At 39.9% G+C, this 17827-nt stretch overlaps 1 protein-coding gene and 1 pseudogene across 4 annotated transcripts in view; one reads left to right on the forward strand and one right to left on the reverse strand.

The window, feature by feature from the left end:
• Positions 1 to 14178, forward strand: part of PPP6C (protein phosphatase 6 catalytic subunit) — a 43273-nt gene extending 29095 nt beyond the window's left edge. For 2 of the 4 annotated variants that reach the window (XM_003312281.6, XM_003312282.6), the window contains 5 exons: positions 483 to 548; positions 3017 to 3158; positions 7402 to 7481; positions 7645 to 7854; positions 11485 to 14178. In XM_003312281.6, coding sequence (XP_003312329.1) covers positions 483 to 548; positions 3017 to 3158; positions 7402 to 7481; positions 7645 to 7854; positions 11485 to 11733 — 747 coding nt within the window. In that variant the 3' untranslated portion in view covers positions 11734 to 14178. The remainder of the gene's footprint in view (positions 1 to 482; positions 549 to 3016; positions 3159 to 7401; positions 7482 to 7644; positions 7855 to 11484) is intronic. The other 2 variants (XM_001139308.7, XM_016961653.4) reach the window with 1 other exon arrangement.
• Positions 9795 to 10609, reverse strand: LOC129135982 (ribose-phosphate pyrophosphokinase 1-like; annotated as a pseudogene).
• Positions 14179 to 17827: the final 3649 nt, after the last annotated feature.

Consider the following 17827-nt stretch of genomic DNA (forward strand, 5'->3'; position numbering starts at 1 on the left):
TGTGGAGCCTGAGGGTATATAACTCTAACTGTAGAATGTGGGAAGATCTCTGTATAACACTGGAGTGTCATGTAAGTTCAGTTTGGAAGAAAAAGAGGTATCCACTTGTTTCTGTAATCTTTTGTCTCATTAAAATAGATACAGAATTTGGGTGGGCTGTTAGATTAGCTTACTGAGAAATTAGACAATTGATAAAGGATGTCAGAATTCTCAACAGATAGATGGGGAGATGTATGAAAGAAAATGAGAAAGGGAATCCTATGATAATAATCTAGGAGTGACTTTATGGTAACTGAGCTTTATTTAGTGCTTTTTTTAGTCTTGAGAACTGTGTGCTTGGCAGTTTGGCTTACACTTTATTTCTTAAAAATGTAAATATTTGGAGTCCTCTTAGCTGCTTCTTTACACATTTCACTCTCAGTTTTGTTGCTTTGCTTCTTAACAGGAATTTGTAATCAGCATATATTGCATTTCTTTTATAGTTTTATGACCTTTGTGAACTGTTCAGAACTGGAGGTCAGGTTCCTGACACAAACTACATATTTATGGTATGTAAACACCAGTGATATCAAGTGCTTGTTTAAAATGGAAAGGATCTGACTTATTAAATGTAAATTGCATAATAATTCTTTACCATGTGACAGTCCCTATTTCAGTATATTAAAAGATGTGTATTAGTCCGTTTTCACGCCGCTGATAAAGACATACCTGAGACTGGGCAATTTACAAAAGAGGTTTAATGGACTTAACAGTTTCACATGGCTGGAGAGGCCTCACAATCATGCAGAAGGCAAGGAGGACCAAGTCACATCTTACGTGGATGGCGGCAGGCAAAGAGAGAGAGACTGTGCAGGGATCTCTTGTTTTTAAAACCATCAGATCTCATGAGACTTACTGTCGTGAGAACAGCACAGGAAAGACTTGCCCCCATGATTCAATTACTTTCCATCGAGTCCCTCCCACAACATGTGGGAATTCAAGATGAGATTTGGGTGGGGACACAGCCAAACCATATCAAGGTGATTGTATACTTTTCTACATTTAACTATGTCCTCTAATTAATTGCCTTAGTAAGCCACTGTAGATAGGGTTGGGTTGTAGCTGTCAGTAATGGTTGGGCATAAAAAATAACCCAGAACCCTTGGTTTAAGGCAAAAATCTTCAATTGACTATTATTTATTCAGACTTTTCGAGCATTCATTTTTATCTCTCGTTAATCTATGGATGGATTAATATACACACATACACATTTGCTATAGATGTTTGCTTTTCTTTTGGAATGTAATGTTACTGTTGAACTTTTTCTGGATCCTTCTCTCATTTTCTTTCCTTCTGAAAGTTTCTGGGTCACTTTCTTACTATTTTTTTTTTTTTTGAGACGGAGTCTCGCTCTGTTGCCAGGCTGGAGTGCAGTGGTGCGATTGGCTTACTGCAACCTCTGCCTCCTGGGTTCAAGTGATTCTCTTGCCTCAGCCTCCCGAGTAGCTGGGATTACAGGCGTGCGCCACCATGCCCAGCTAATTTTTGTATTTTTAGTAGAGACAGGATTTCACTATGTTGGCCAGGATGGTCTGGATCTCTTGAACTCGTGATCCGCCCACCTCGGCCCCTGCCTTGGCCTCCCAAAGTGCTGGGATTACAGGGGTGAGCCACCACGCCGGCCACTTTCCTATTCTTTCAACTGTTTTCCTATTGGTGTAATATTGGCCCAAGTCAGACATTAATGGGAAGTGTAAATAGTATATTATCATATATGGTTGTTAAATGCAAAACTGAGCCTAGAACGCTGTTATAATTATGGTATTTGCTTTTAGAAAAAATTTTTTTCTTCAAGTAGGCAACTCTTCCAATACAGTTAAAATGATTCTTAAAATAGAAAATTATTTTACCTGGGCATGGTGGTACATGCCTGTAGTCCCAGCTACTTGGGAGGCTGAGGTGGGATGATTGTTTAAGCTCAGGAGTTCTAGACCAACCTGGGTAACATAGTGAGACCCCATCTCTAAAAAAAAAAAAAAATTGAATTTTTAAAAATTAAATTACTTGGCCGGGCGCAGTGGCTCACGCCTGTAATCCCAGCACTTTGGGAGGCCGAGGCAGGTGGATCACCTGAGGTCAGGAGTTTGAGACCAGCCTGACCAACATGGAGAAACCCCGTCTCTACTAAAAAAAAAAAAAAACAACAAAATTAGCCGGGCTTGGTGGTGCATGCCTGTAATCCCAGCTACTCAGGAAGCTGAGGCGGGAGAATCACTTGAATCCAGGAAGGGGAGGTTGCAGTGAGCCAAGATCACGCCATTGCACTCCAGCCTGGGCAACAAGAGTGAAACTCCATCTAAAAAAAAAAAAAAACCAAAACTTAAAAAATACTGGTTAGCAGATGACCAAATCAACTAATGTAGGTAATAGAGGATTGAAAAAATGGTGGTTTTGCCAGGTGTGGTGGCTCACAGCTATAATCCCAGCACTTTGGGAGGCCAACGTGGGTGGATCACAAGGTCAGGAGTTTGAGACCAGCCTGACCAACCTGGTGAAACCCCCGTCTCTACAAAAAATACAAAAATCAGCCGGGCGTGGTGGCGGCTTGTACCTGTAATCCCAGCTACTCAGGAGGCTGAGGCAAGAGAATCGCTTGAACCCGGGAGGTGGAGGTTGCAGTGAACCGAGATTGTGCCACTGCACTCCAGCCTGGGTGACAGAGTGATACTCTGTCTCAAAAAAAGAAAAAAAAGAAAAAAAAAAATGGTGGTTTTTTTTTTCAGGGAAAGTTTTTGAGAGAATGGCACAGCAGATTCTTGTAGATTTCCCTGGAATCAAAAATCTTGTTTGTATAAACATTTAATAGAAAAAATTTGTTTACGTCTATTTTATTTTTTTGTTAAAATCAAATTTCCAAATAATTCAGTATGTAACTCTTTATTGTAGTTATAAACTACATGTTTGTACAGTTTGATATAATTTGAAAAGAATATTGTGGCTATTGTATTGTTTGTAACTGTAAACTTTTACTTCACAGGGTGATTTTGTAGACAGAGGTTACTATAGTTTGGAGACCTTCACTTACCTTCTTGCATTAAAGGCTAAATGGCCTGATCGTATTACACTTTTGCGAGGAAATCATGAGAGTAGACAGATAACACAGGTCTATGGATTTTATGGTAAGAATTCCTATTTCTCTGATTCTGAATATTATTTTACTTTCCTCTTTGGAAAACAAAGCTACACAAGTCATACACATGCTTTATGTATATTATTTTCCCCACATCCTCACTCCTTCACTCCTCCCAAACAATTGAAAATCTTATGCTCGAGAGAAGACCACTGTTAACTTTTTGGTGTGCATCTTTCTAGATCTGTGCCTCAAAGTGTAGCTGGAATCACCTGGGTTCTCATTAAAAATGTAGATTGCCGGCCGGGTGGGGTGGCTCACACCTGTAATCTCAGCACTTTGGGAGGCTGAGGCAGGCGGATCACAAGATCAGGAGATCGAGACCATCCTGACCAATATGGTGAAACCCCGTCTCTTCTAAAAATACAAAAATGAGCTGGGCGTGGTGGTGTGTGCATGTAATCCCAGTTACTCGGGAGGCTGAGGCAGGAGAATTGCTTGAACCAAGGAGTCAGAGTTTGTGGTGAGCCGAGATCATGCCACAGCACGCCAGCCTGGCGACATAGGGAGACTCCGTCTCAAAAAAAAAAAAAAAAAGAAAAAAAAAAAGGAGAATGCTGGGCCTCACCACAGATTTATTAACCAAAATATTTTGGAGTGGGAATCTAGAATCTGCTGAAGGTGAATGTTCTGCACAAATTTGAGAGTCCATTCTCATCCATTTTGTATGTGTGTGTGTGTGTTTATGTGTGTTTATATATGTACAAACACGTGCACACTAAAATGGGGACATACCTGATTTTTTCACTTTATTAATGTTATTTTCATGGCTGCTTCATATACCATATGGATGTAGCATAATTGATGTATCAGTTTTTCCTCTATCATTGGACTTTAGAGTTGTTTTTAAGCTGCTGTTATACATCCTTTTACATATATCTCTGTATGCTCACTCCAGAGAATGCTAGGACCTCAGGGATCAGAAGCAGAACTTAGTCATAAACAGCAAAATAGGCCAGGCGCAGTGGCTCACCCCTGTAATCCCAGCACTTTGGGAGGCTGAGGCGGGCAGATCACCTGAGGTCAGGAGTTCGAGACCAGCCTGGTCAACTAAACCCTGTCTCTACTAAAAATACAAAAATTAGCCGGGCACTGGTAGGGGGAGGGGGGAGGGATAGCATTAGGAGACATACCTAATGTAAATGACGAGTTAATGGGTGCAGCACACCAACATGACACATGTATACATATGTAAAAGACCGGCACGTTGTGCACATGTACCCTAGAACTTAAAGTATAATAATAAAAAAAATTTAGCCGGGCATGGTGGTAGGGGCCTGTAATCCCAGCTACTCAGGAGACTGAGGCAGGGAGAATTGATTGAACCCAGGAGGCGGAGGTTGCAGTGAGCCAAGATCGCTCCATTCCACTCCAGCCTGGGCAACTGAGCCAGACTCTGTCTCAAGAAAGGAAAAAAAGCAAACTAGCTAATTCTTTAAAACTTTTATTTGGTTGAAAGAGAGAGAGAAAGAGAGAGCGAGCTTATTAGGAAGCCCCTTCAGGGAAATAGAACTGTCAAGATTATGAATTTGGATTTTCCTTGAGCACAATTAAGACAGATATTGAGAGATTTGGAAACATTAATTGCAGAACCCTTTAGATTTAAATTTTATATTTTGAATTATCTTCTTTCATTATAAAGATAGGCTGGGCCAGGTGTGGTGGCTCATGCCTGTAATCCCAGTACTTTGGGAGGCTGAGGCAGGCAGATCACAAGGTCAGGAGATCGAGACCATCTTGGCCAACATGGTGAAACCCCGTCTCTACTTAAAATACAAAAATTAGCTGGGCTTGGTGGCACTTGCCTGTAGTCCCAGCTATTCGGGAGGCTGAGGCAGGAGAATCCCTTGAACCCGGGAGGTGGAGGTTGCAGTGAGCCGAGATTGCACCATTGCACTCCATCCTGGATGACAGTGAGGCTGTCTCAAAATGAAACAAAGCAAAGATAATCTGAACTCTCTTACTCTTCAGTTTGTCTGCCATTATCAATTAGAGAAATTTTGAGAATTTATTGTTTTTATATGATTTTTTTAATACGTGTAAAGTTAGGTAATATTTATCTCCTTTCTACAGGTTACTTTTTATTTTCATTCACAAAATAAACACCAATTGAAATACAACTTTTGGATTCTTTTGCAAAATAATCAATATTTTGGATAACATACTATGATATTAGCTCAGTGAAAACAGTACTAAAACTAATGTTATAAAAACACACACACCTACTATATATATGTAACTAATGCTACATGTATAATATATAAAATACATATTGTTATATATGGCTAATATATGACTTTTTTTTTTTTTTTTTGAGATGGAGTCTCGCTCTGTCACCCAGGCTGGAGTGCAGTGGTGCGATCTTCGCTCACTGCAAGCTCTGCCTACTGGGTTCACGCCATTCTCCTGCCTCCGCCTCCCAAGTAGCTGGGACTACAGGCGCCCGCCACCATGCCCGGCTAATTTTTTTGTATTTTTTAGTAGAGACAGGGTTTCACCGTGTTAGCCAGGATGCTCTCAATCTCCTGACCTTGTGATCCGCCCGCCTCGGCCTCCCAAAGTGCTGGGATTACAGGCATGAGGCACCATGTCCAGCCATATGACATATGTTTTGAATAAGATAATTTTAGTTATTATAGGACTTATATTGATTTTCAAGGAGTAAAATATCCCTGTATGACTTTACACTGGGACTTCAGTTCACACTGATAAACACATACTGGGCAGTTAATATTGAGCCAACTTCAAGATCCCTGCCTGCAACCTGAGCTCATTGTTAGGGCTCTCTTATGGCAAGTTTACATAACAATCTTGCTTCACATAGATATATAATTGAGAAAATCTTGGGGATTGGTCATAACCTGCAGACTTCTTTCCTATATCATTTTCAGCTTCACTTAAGGCAATAGTGATATGTCAGGTTTTTTTTTTCTAAAATTATGGAAGAAGCCAAAGTACAGAGCTTCCATGGTGTTAACAAAGGAAGTGTGTACCCTATTAACTATGTAGACAGTCAGGGTACAGTGGCTCACATCTGTATTCTCAGCACTGTGGGAGGCTGAGGTAGGAGGATTGCTTGAGCTCAGGAGTTCAAGACCAGCCTGGACAACATAGGGAGATCCCCATCTCTACCAGAAATAAAATTAGCCAGGTGTGGTGGCACTTGCCTGTAGTTCCAGCTGTTCAGAAGGCTGAGGTGGTAGGATCGCTTGAACCCAAGTGGTTGAGGTTGCAGTGAGCTGTGATCGCGCCACTGCTGATTGTGCCACTGTATTCCAACTTGGGCAACAGAGTGAGACCTTGTCTCAAAAACAAAAAACTACGTAGGCAGCAGAAAGAGTGTTCAACTGAGAATTTGTAAGAACCTGATTGGCAATCTGTCCTCAGTTGTGATCCACTGAAGCTCAAGTGTTTAGTCGCGCGATTTGCAGAAAATCTCAGAAGAGACAACTTAGCCCTGAGAAGAGTTAGGAATTGCTCATGCTCCTATAACTAAGGATCCTCTAATTTGTTTGATCTGTTTATCCTGCTAGAATTGTCTCCTTAAATAAATTTATCTGCTTACCAGAATTGCCTAATATTAACATAACTGTTAAAACATTTGCTTCAGGTTGTGTGAAATTAGTATTTAACTCTTCTAATGATAGCATTTTGGCTAATAATTTCAGCTGCTTCTTAGGTCCATTCCAGGAATGAAGAGCAGTACTACATCCTTAGGAAATACAGTCATGTGCCACATAATGACATTTCAGTCGATGATGGACTGTATATATGACAGTGGTCCCATAGATACAACGGAGCTGAAAAATTCCTATTGCACAAATACTTACCATTGTGTTACTATTTCCTTATGATATTTAGTACAGTTACATGCTGCACAAATTTATAGCCTATGAGCAATAGGCTATATCATATTGCCTAGGTGTGTAGTAGGCTAGACCATCTAGGTTTATGTAAGGTCATCCGATGATGTTCACACAACGATGAAATCACCTAACAATGCATTTTTTAGAATGTATCCCCATGGTTAAGGGACATATAACTGTATGTAGTTAGTCACTAGCGTTCTTTTGGCTCTATGTGGAGGTCCTAGCAGGACTAAATATGTGTCATATCTTGCTATCCTAGTTTAAGCTGAATTTCTGTTGTACTGAAGGCTGCTCTAGTATTGGATATATTGTTTATTTTTATTGGCAGATTCATTAATTAAAACCCTTCTGTTTCTTTCACAGATGAGTGCCAAACCAAATATGGAAATGCTAATGCCTGGAGATACTGTACCAAAGTTTTTGACATGCTCACAGTAGCAGCTGTAAGTTTCTATTTTTAAAGTCTCATGTACGTTCCTGCCAATAACACATTGCATATTTTTATCTAGTTGTCATCTCAATTATACTGATATCTTTAGTATTCACTGATGAGTTTAGATATGCCTGAGGTTATATGTTCAACTCTTTGTTATCCTTTTTTGCTAGTTAATAGATGAGCAGATTTTGTGTGTCCATGGTGGTTTATCTCCTGATATCAAAACACTGGATCAAATTCGAACCATCGAACGGAATCAGGAAATTCCTCATAAAGGAGCATTTTGTGATCTGGTTTGGTCAGATCCTGAAGATGTGGATACCTGGGCTATCAGTCCCCGAGGAGCAGGTTGGCTTTTTGGAGCAAAGGTCACAAATGAGGTAAAGCCAACATTTTTGGAAAAGTAATTTGTGGATTGCTAATGGGCTGCATAGAGAACTATGGTGGCCCTAGATAACAAACTTGTAGTCTAGCTTACTCAAAATATGGTGGCTGTGGATATTAAATTTCTAGTTTAGTTATTAACGTATGTCTTTCTTTAATGGTTAAATAAGATGACACAGTGAAAGCACCTACTCCAGCATCCATTTGGTAATAATGTATAAAGTAAATGTTCTTTCCTTTTTTTTTTTTTTTGAGATGGAGTCTTGCTCTGTCACCTAGGCTGGAGTGCAGTGGCGTGATCTTGGCTCACTGCAACAACCTCTGCCTCCCAGGTTCAAGCCATTCTCCTGCCTCAGCCACCTGAGTAGCTGGGACCACAGGCGTGCGCCACCATGCCTGGCTAATTTTTGTATTCTTAGTAGAGATGGGATTTCACCGTGTTGGCTAGGCTGGTCTTGAACTCCTGACCTCAGGTGATCCACCCGCCTCAGCCTCCCAAAGTGCTGGGATTATAGGTGTGAGCCACCGCACCTGGCCAGCCCCTTTCCTTTCAGGTACTATAGTTAAGTAACAAAATGGCAAGACCAAGATAGGCAATACTTTTTTTTTTTTCTCAAAGACCTCAAATCACACAGATACAGACACTTTATTAGTTTCCTCTACAAGAGACAATAACATGAATCTTTTTTTTTTTTTGAGACAAGAGTTTCGCTCATGTTGCCCAGGCTGGAGTACAATGGTGCAGTCTCGGCTCACTGCAACCTCTGCCTCCTGGATTCAAGCGATTCTCCTGTCTCAGCCTCCCGAGTAGCTGGGATTACAGGTGTACACCACCACGCCTGGCTAATTTTGTATTTTTAGTAGAGACGGGGTTTCACCATGTTGGTGAGGCTGGTCTCGAACTCCTGACCTCAGGTCATCTGCCCACCTTGGTCTCCCAAAGTGCTGGGATTACAGGCGTGAGCCACCGCGCCCAGCCTACGTCAAATCTTTTTTTTCTTTTTAACAGAAATCTCTGTTCATTTGAAAAGCCAAATAGATCCAAAGAAGGAAGATGAAAATTAAATACTTAAGTTAATCAAAAGGCACTATGATACCACCTAAAACCTACTGCCGCAGTGGTAGTAGGCTAAGGAAGATCAAGCTACAGCAAATCATGTAATGTGAATGTTAGCGATTACATAGCAGGAAGCACATTTGCTTTCCAGAAGACTACGGTACAGTGTTCATTTGGGCCCAAGAGGATATTTGGCCAGGAAAGGATCAAGATGGATGAAGGTAAAGCCAAATCAAAGGAGTAGGTACAAAAGAGAATCCAAGCTACATAGTCAAGCAGATGATGATGGATCAGGCTTCTTCCTCCCAAGAAACATTTGCTGCACTGTGCTGCCTCCCCCCTCAACCACCCCCCACCCCCTACCCAATGGCTGCTCAAGCCCAACTGCCTACTCCTGCCTTACAGGGTGCTCAGCCACCGGGACTAGGTTTGGGGTTGCCCAGGGCTCTTGCCATAATTTAGCATAGACCTTGGGGAGAACTGCTCACACGTGGGTTGGCTTTGCTGCTGGTTGTTCTCAACAAAGAAAACCCTGAAGCATTCACATGCAGAGTAGTCTGAGCTTCTCCAGTCACAGTCAAACACCCCCACACAACATCCTCAAAAGTCTGAAATCTTGTAACAGCTGAGCTATAGTTAAAGCTGCAAGGCTCACAGAATCATCAAGGAAGCCAGAATGAGACAATGCAGATAGGAAGTCCCAGCAGTTAATCTCAATCCTTCTTTCTTCATTTCGGATAAGCTCAGATACACCTGATGTGGGATATAGAAAGCTACACTGGAGCAAGCTGGGTCTTCTGCTGAATTCGTCATCAAATACCAAGGGAAAACAAGGGGTGGGGTGGATTTTATTCTTAAAAAGCCTCAGAAGTTACTGTATTATAAAGGGACATGACTGAATAGGTAAGAAACGGATTCTTCATTGTGAATTTTCCTGATGGCTTCTGCAAGGCTCATAGAGATGTTGATCACCTGTATTTTGGAGCGGTGCTTCATCTTGTCCTCCTGGGGTATGTTATTGGTGACTACTACTGCTTTAAAGCATGCGTTGTTGATGTGAGAAATAGCTGGACCAGAGAAGATTCTGTGAGTCAAGATAGCATAAACTTTGGTGACTCCAGCTGAGAGAAGTTTGTCAGCTGCATGGCAGATTGTGCCACAAGTGTCAACCATGCCATCCACAAGGATGGCCACCAGATCCTTCACATCTCCCACAAGCACCATGCGGTCGACTTCATTGGCCTTCTTTGTGAATCAAGGCAAAGTCCACATTCAGCCTGTCTGCAATGGAGGTCACTCTCTTAGCTCCACCAGCATCAGATGAAACAATAGTGCAGTTCTTCTGCTCAGAGATATTCTCCCTTATCCACTTCAGGACACCTGGCTCTGCATACAGATAGTCCACTGGGTTATCAAAAAAGCCCTGAGTTTGAGAAGCATGTAGGTCCATGGTGATAATATGATCTGCGCCTGCTACAGATAGCATGTTTGCAACAAGCTTGGCTGAGATTGTCACCTGACTCTTTATTATCCTGCTGGGCATAAGGGAAGCATGGGATGACTGCAGTAAGCTGGCTCGCTGAAGCAGTCTTGCAGGTATTAGTCATGATCAAAGGCACCATTAAATTGTCATTGATTTTGCCAAAACCACTCTGAATGATGTAGACATCCTTTCCACGTACACTTTTGCCAATTTCCACACAGGTCTCCTAGTTGCTGAATTTCTCAATCACTACCTTGCCGAGCTGCAGGCCCAGGCGATTGGCAGTTTTCTGAGATAAGCCCTGGTGGGAGCTGCTGCTGAAGATTTTGATATTCAGGATCCTGGCCAACTACCCTAAGCACTGTTCACTAAGTGATCACTGCTGCTGCAGAGACTGCAACCAAAGTCGGCCCAGAGACTCAATACTAATCTCTTTGCGATGCTACTCCGCCATCTTCAAGATAGGCAATACTTTGAACTTTCAACTGTTTTCAATTAAAACACACACACACACACACTTTGGACTTTCAACTGTTTTCAATTAAAACACACACACACACACACACACACACACACACACACACACCCCTTATATTGGGAAGTGCTCCAGCATCATAATGAAGTCAAAAAACTAGATTCTGATCCTGCATCAGTGTATCTTAATTTAGATAAGTTATTTATCTAGTCTGAGCTTTTGTTTCCTTAAGTTGCAAAAGAATAATCTCTTTCAGAATTATTGCAACATCTACATATACTAAACCTTCAGTAAATGGTAGATACTGATAGCAATATTTTTATTATTAAATCAGAAAACACAAAATTTTGTTTCATAGTACCTATTGAATGCTTTTTCTTCCAGAAATTTCTAACTGTTTATGTAGCTGTACAGTTTCCATAGTTGTGCACTTGACTCAGGCCAAAATTGCTGTTTGCCTAAACTTATTAAATTGTTGGAGATAATTATAGAGTGCGTTCTATAATCTTGATGCCTTTAGTAGTAATAGGATTTGGTATTTTATTTAAATGATTATGTAGGCCGATTGTTTTTTAAGTGCTAAGTACTTACAGTGCCTTTCTAAATTGCAGTTTGTTCATATCAACAACTTAAAACTCATCTGCAGAGCACATCAACTAGTGCACGAAGGCTATAAATTTATGTTTGATGAGAAGCTGGTGACAGTATGGTCTGCTCCTAATTACTGCTATCGTTGTGGAAATATTGCTTCGATCATGGTCTTCAAAGATGTAAATACAAGAGAACCAAAGTTATTCCGGGCAGTTCCAGATTCAGAACGTGTTATTCCTCCCAGAACGACAACGCCATATTTCCTTTGAGGCCTTCGCCCATCCTGCTGACCCATTTTTCTGCCCTCTTCTTACCCCAATTTTCTTGTATTGCCCTCTACAATATACTTTTTATTGAGCACTTTGCTGCTGAAATGCTGCCTCTTGCCTTTTTTTTTTTTAATTTTAAATTATCTAAATTTATTGTTTGTTGTGGTGTCTATAGCAAAGTTTTTCTATCAGTTTTCCCCCATCCCATCCCCACCCTGGACTCATTTGAGAAGACTTGAGAAATGTCTTAATACTCACACTGCTGCATGTAGCTCTTGCTTATTTACTGGTCTGGGAAACAGGATGTGTTTCCTTTTTTTAAAAGCCAATTGACAGATTACACCTAAATACTCCTCCTTTTGTATCATTCAGCCTTTTGTTTTAGTTTGGTAAGTTTTAAGAAATTTCAGCAGCAAAGTTGTTATTCAGTGGGCACGATGGACTCCAAATGCCTCAAGTTATGTATACCTGTCCCAGATGTAAACTTCATTGTCCTTTGTTGGATGATATTTTAAATGGATATATAATAAATTGGTCTAAAGGGCTGCCCTCCTTGTTGTGTTTTTAAATTTTAGTTAAAAACTGCTACAGCTTATGACTTTGTACTTTAAGATAATTGTATTGATCTTTTTTCAGATTCCTTGTATTTTTTAATAAAGTAATCTTAAATAAAACTCAGATAGGTTAAGTGTTAGAAATTTTAAACAGCTTACATTGTTAGCGTAAAGTTGTCTTTTCTTTTTTCCTAATCAGAGTTCTTGACCCTTTGGTTATTGAGTTTAAAACTTCAATTGAAATTCAATAGTATTTATTTTTTAAAAAAATCACTAAACTGTGCCTAAAGAACATAACTGCCATATTAATGTTTTGGTTTATATCCTCTATAGTAATAGAAAAACATTTAATACTTGTAATGCTGATGTGTTAATTTGATACCAGTTGAGTAGAATGTGATCAATCCAGTTTACAATCTATCATGAGTATTATTAACTAAAATCTATGTACTTTTCAATAGGAATCATTCTTCTCTTGCTGTAACACTTGACCTTAACTTTTAAAAAGTGTTCATTTTTAAACTGCAACTGGAAAGGTTGAAAAGTTAGGACTCTTGTATTTGTGAACTGTAATCTGAAGCAGATTATTTAAAGTGTAGAAAAAGAAACAAGTTGTTCTTTTTTGCAAAGGTCTGTGATACCATATTTCAGCTTTGTGTAAGTAATTTGAATATCCAAAGGGTTGTGATGATCAGTTCTGAATATGCAACTGTCCACTTAATAAGGACAAGTATTCCAGTATCTCTTATGACTGTAGTCATAAATGATGTTGGAATGTACATTTTGTGAAATAGTTGGTATCCCTTTACTATGATTAATTTTTGTTATTCCAGGAAATACTTGTGAAGCCAGCCAATTAATAAAGCACTTTAGCATCTGTTCAGGTAGTTTTGAAAACCAACTTTTCCCCTTCAGGATAAGAACTTCCAGGTTACCTAAAAATGCAATAAAAATCTTTATAGTCTAAGCTTCTTGGCATATAATTTTTCATCAGGGTTTTCTTTTATTAAATGAGCACAATACTGTTTTGATTTAATTTTTTTCCCTCAAACCACCCAGCTCCTTACATAGTTTTTAATTATGTAGCTATATGAAAGAGGTGGCTAAGACATTTGCTGCACACGCTTGAACTAATGTTGGGTCAGTAGCTTCGTGTTACTGCCCTGATCCCAGTGTAATTCAGGTGGAAAGGTATTTTTATCTCACAGGGATATGTAGCTATGTATTTTACTAATTGTGAAACACTGGAAATTAATGATGCAGACAACTTGGTGTGGTCTTTGAACAGCTCTCTGCAGTATTTTTTTTTTCCTGTTACCATAAATTGTATTTAAGTGCTTGCTTTCCACTTAAGTTGTACTAATAGAACCGGTAACTCCCAGCCCTCCCTGTTTGACACTCCTTAGCTTAGATTGATGTAGTTGTTTTTGTTATCCCTATAATGTGACTTTTATTTTTAAGTCATTGTGTACTGCATTTGTTTGTCACTAGTTGGGCACGTGCCAATAATATTCTCTCCATTCCTTATCTGCCATCTCTGTTTTGCCTGATTTCTCTTCAACTGAATAATGGCTTTTTGCATGGAAAAAATAGTTTTTACTATTAGACGTGTAAAGGGAAGAGAGAGCTAATGTATTGGACTTTGTGAGCCTACAAGGAATATTTTGGATCCCTTCAATAAATAAGGGCTATGTACTATATGTACTATATAGAGTTATCATGTGGTGGAAGATACTTGCAAGTCATAGATTTATGGGCAGGAGGATTTGTTACTCCCTATATCTAGGCTGAATGTAAAATCCCTTATGTTGTATCAATGGGGGTAAAAACTATTTTTATTTGCCTATGATATACTTGGTTTCTAATAAAGTGCCCTAGGCTCTAGTGAGAACTGTCTACTTTGAATTGCCATTTACTCCCTTTCCTCCTTTGGCCGATATGCTCTTGGCTAGCTTTTTATAAGTTAATGTGTTTCCCCAAAAAGTTTCACTACTTTATATTCATTTGAGTGTGATCCTAAAACACCTGGATCAACAGTATATCTCATATGCAATCTGCATCAGCTCCTATTCTGTCTGGATGTCTAGAACTGTTGGAAGATTTTGACGTCTTAAGCCCTAGGTTTTGCTTTGGGAAATAAGGTTTGAAATATTGTTCATTGCATTAAGATTTGTGTGTGTGTGCTTTGTAAGCCCAGAACCAGGTTTTGGAAAATGCCTGTACTGTGAAAGCAAATTAGGACTCTTTCTGAGCCTCTTTCATTGTCAGAAATAGAATCACTTTCCATCAGCTTCCAGGAAATTGTGTATCTGGAGTCGAAGAGATTTAACATCAAGAATCCAGATTTTTAAATGTAATTGTTTTTTAAATGCTAATGTTTGTAAAGCACCTTCAGTTCTTTGGATGAAAGGTGCTATATTCCCTCAGTGTAAATTAATAAAAAGATTATAGGAAGTTTGTCAAAAAATTTAATGCATAGTCCGTAGTATGTCCTGACAAGAAGTTAGCATTTTATATAAGAAATTAAAAAATGCTTATTCCTCCACTTGGTTGCTTGACTGGTGAACAAAAGTGAAACTTTTTTTGTTTTGTTTTGCATTTGACTCTGAGCTAAGTGTTCCAACTCTTTAAAGGCAATGTTTATTGTTACAACCTCGATCCAGTGCCCAGAACTATGCTTCATGAGATCATCACAACTCTTTAAATTGTGTATTTACAGTGTGTAGTGATGCTGACGAAATACACGGTAGTAAACCAAAAAGAAACATTTGGAAAGTCCCCTAGCATGATGCCAGACACACTAGATGCTTGGGGAAGGTTGGTTCTGCATTCCCCTCCTGTTTTCTATTTCCGTATCAATTTACTGGTGAATTTGTGCCCTCATGAGAGTAGGCTTATGCTGGCTTAGATCATTCAAATGTTTTCTTAATTCAAAAATGCATGACATTTATAGATTTGTGTTGTCAACGAAAATACTACATAAGTATATTCCACTCAATCCCTAGGCACCCACTATGCTCAGCAGCACTGTGCTTTTGTATATAAATGGTGGGTTATAAAAGACTGCATGGAGGCATTCTGGAATAGCACAGGCTTTGGGATCAGATCTGGGTGAAAACCCCAGCTCTGTCATGCAGTAATAGCAACTAACCTGTATACAGCATATATGCTAAATTGTTACGTTCTCTATTTTGTGATGCCCTTGCTGTATGGGTCTATGGCTATATTACCTTTTAATTTTTTTTTTTCTTGGTAGAGATGGGGGTCTCCCTATGTTGCCCAGTCTAGTCTCGAACTCCCGGCTGAACAGATCCTCCTATCTCGGCCTTCCAAAGCACTGGGATTACAAGCATAAGCTACTGTGCCCAGCCCAAACTTCAAAAAAATTAATTAATCTTGTTCATCCTTCTCTAGAACTTTTCTCCCCCTAGATGAGGAAATAGGCTTAGAGAGGATAGGTGACTTGTCTAACGTTGCACAGGAGAGCTGGAACTTGAATCCCTAGAGGGCACACCAGAGCATTTCTTTAGCGCTCTATTTTAAGCAATATTGGTTATTGTAGCTGTGTGACCCTGAACAAATTGAATTTTCTGAATCTTAAGTTTCTGTGTCTAAAATAAGAGAATATCAGGCAGGGTTAATCTCACTATTAAAAATAGCACACACAAAGCACCCAGTATCTGGTCCAAAGCTGCCTTTTATTAAGGGCTCATACTCATAGGCCATTTGTTCAAATTCATTGTAGTTTGGAAGAATAATCCAAGGCAATGTATAATTGCTAACATAGTGTAGATTTTGTAAGTACAACACATCTGGACAAGGAAATGTTTGATGTAGGATGGAGTAATTGGGGAAGATAAAGAGGAAGTGTGAATTAAATGTGGACTGGAATGATGGGATTTGTATGTCTTACAGAGTTAAAATAAGCAGAGATCACTTGGACACAATGTGAAGACTCGAGGATCCTTTTTGGGAAGGCGTAAGAAATGAATAGGTCCTGTTTTATTGACAATATCTGCCATATATCAGTGAGGATTGGTCAATTATGGAAGATGCTAAAAAGCAGGCAATGGATTTTTAATAAGGAATATAATAAATATTTCAAGATTACTTCCCTAGTGAGTTGATGATCCCCCTTCGTCTGACACAAATTATTCTGGAGTTCTTTCCTCTCTCTGGCTTGATAATATGGGTGGAAACTGTTAGTTGAGATTGAGGTGATTTGTGGTTCTGTGACTTTAGGATTACATGAAATACTAATTTGGGGGACCAACAGAGATTTGACATTTTTTCAAAGCAATTTTTCAAATCCTACTACAATTTACCGTCAGTATTACTTCATAAATGGAAAGTCATTTTACCATTAAAGATGTAGGTAGGACCATCTCAGAAGAAAAGACAGCTCTTTACACCAAATACATTTGGTTTTGTGAAAAACTAGTATCCTAATTTTTGCCGCTTATGGAAATCAATGAGAGATTTTCCCCACCCCAATGTTGACATGTACTACTCGACGCTGTCATATTATTGAGGCATAAAAGATGTTCTAATAAAATGGAAGTGACTTAAGAGAAAGTTTTATGCCTCCTCCCAACTCTGAACAGATGCTGAGGATATACCAAACAAGTTCACACAGGAGTAGAGATTTAGAGAGGCCTTCCCACCTTCAAGAATTTTATAATACGTTAATGAGCTGAGTCTTATTTTCAAGGATGGCTTTGTTAAAGCAGAAGAAGGGTAACTATGCTTATGAAAGGCAGTTTTGCATGCCTGTTTGTCAAAAAATACAGTACAATTTATTTTAAAATTGATTAATTGGTGTAGAACTTGCAGTGGTCACAGAATCAGGATGGTCAGCTTCCATTCAGGGATCAAATTTGTCCAGGCCTTTCAAAATGGAACACGTTGCTTTTAGTATGGCATTGGTTCTGTTTGTAGTGCTGATTTTTCTTTCATGGTAATTAAAAAAAAATCTTACTTTCTTAAAAGCCTGCACCCAAGCTAGTGAGCTTTTCTGCAGAGGATTGAGCATCCAAACCATGCTTTATTTTGGTGGATTCTTAGAGTTTTCTGGCTGGGTCCTTTTTGGGGGGTAGCTGTGAGCTGTGAGACAATTTCAGCAAGATGTAGGGACAAGGATCGCATTCGAGGTGGCTTAAAAGGAAACACGTTTGTGAGAGTTGCCTCACTGTCTCACCTGCTAGAGGAAATTGGGAGATTTCAGGGCTTGTTTTCGGTCCTGGCGTGGTGCAGAGGTGGAGGGGCGCCAGCAGGTGTGTGGTATGCAGGACGCAGAGCCAGGAGAACCTGGGGCAGGTGTCTGGAGCCGGGGGTGCAGTTCCTACTTTTAGGCGCATGGTGGCGCTAGGGTCTCCTCCGGCCCTGCTAGCAATCTCTAAGGCACCTCCGCCGCCACCTGCAGTCTCAACCAAACCTCTGGGTGGGCGGCGCGGGATGTGACGGGCCGAGCGTCCAATCGACTGACAGATTTCCGTCCACACTACTGCTCTAGCCAATGGGAACCGAGGAGAGGCGCGGAG

The sequence above is a fragment of the Pan troglodytes genome, chromosome 11 (genome assembly GCF_028858775.2).
Source record: "Pan troglodytes isolate AG18354 chromosome 11, NHGRI_mPanTro3-v2.0_pri, whole genome shotgun sequence".
Taxonomy (NCBI): Eukaryota; Metazoa; Chordata; class Mammalia; order Primates; family Hominidae; genus Pan; species Pan troglodytes.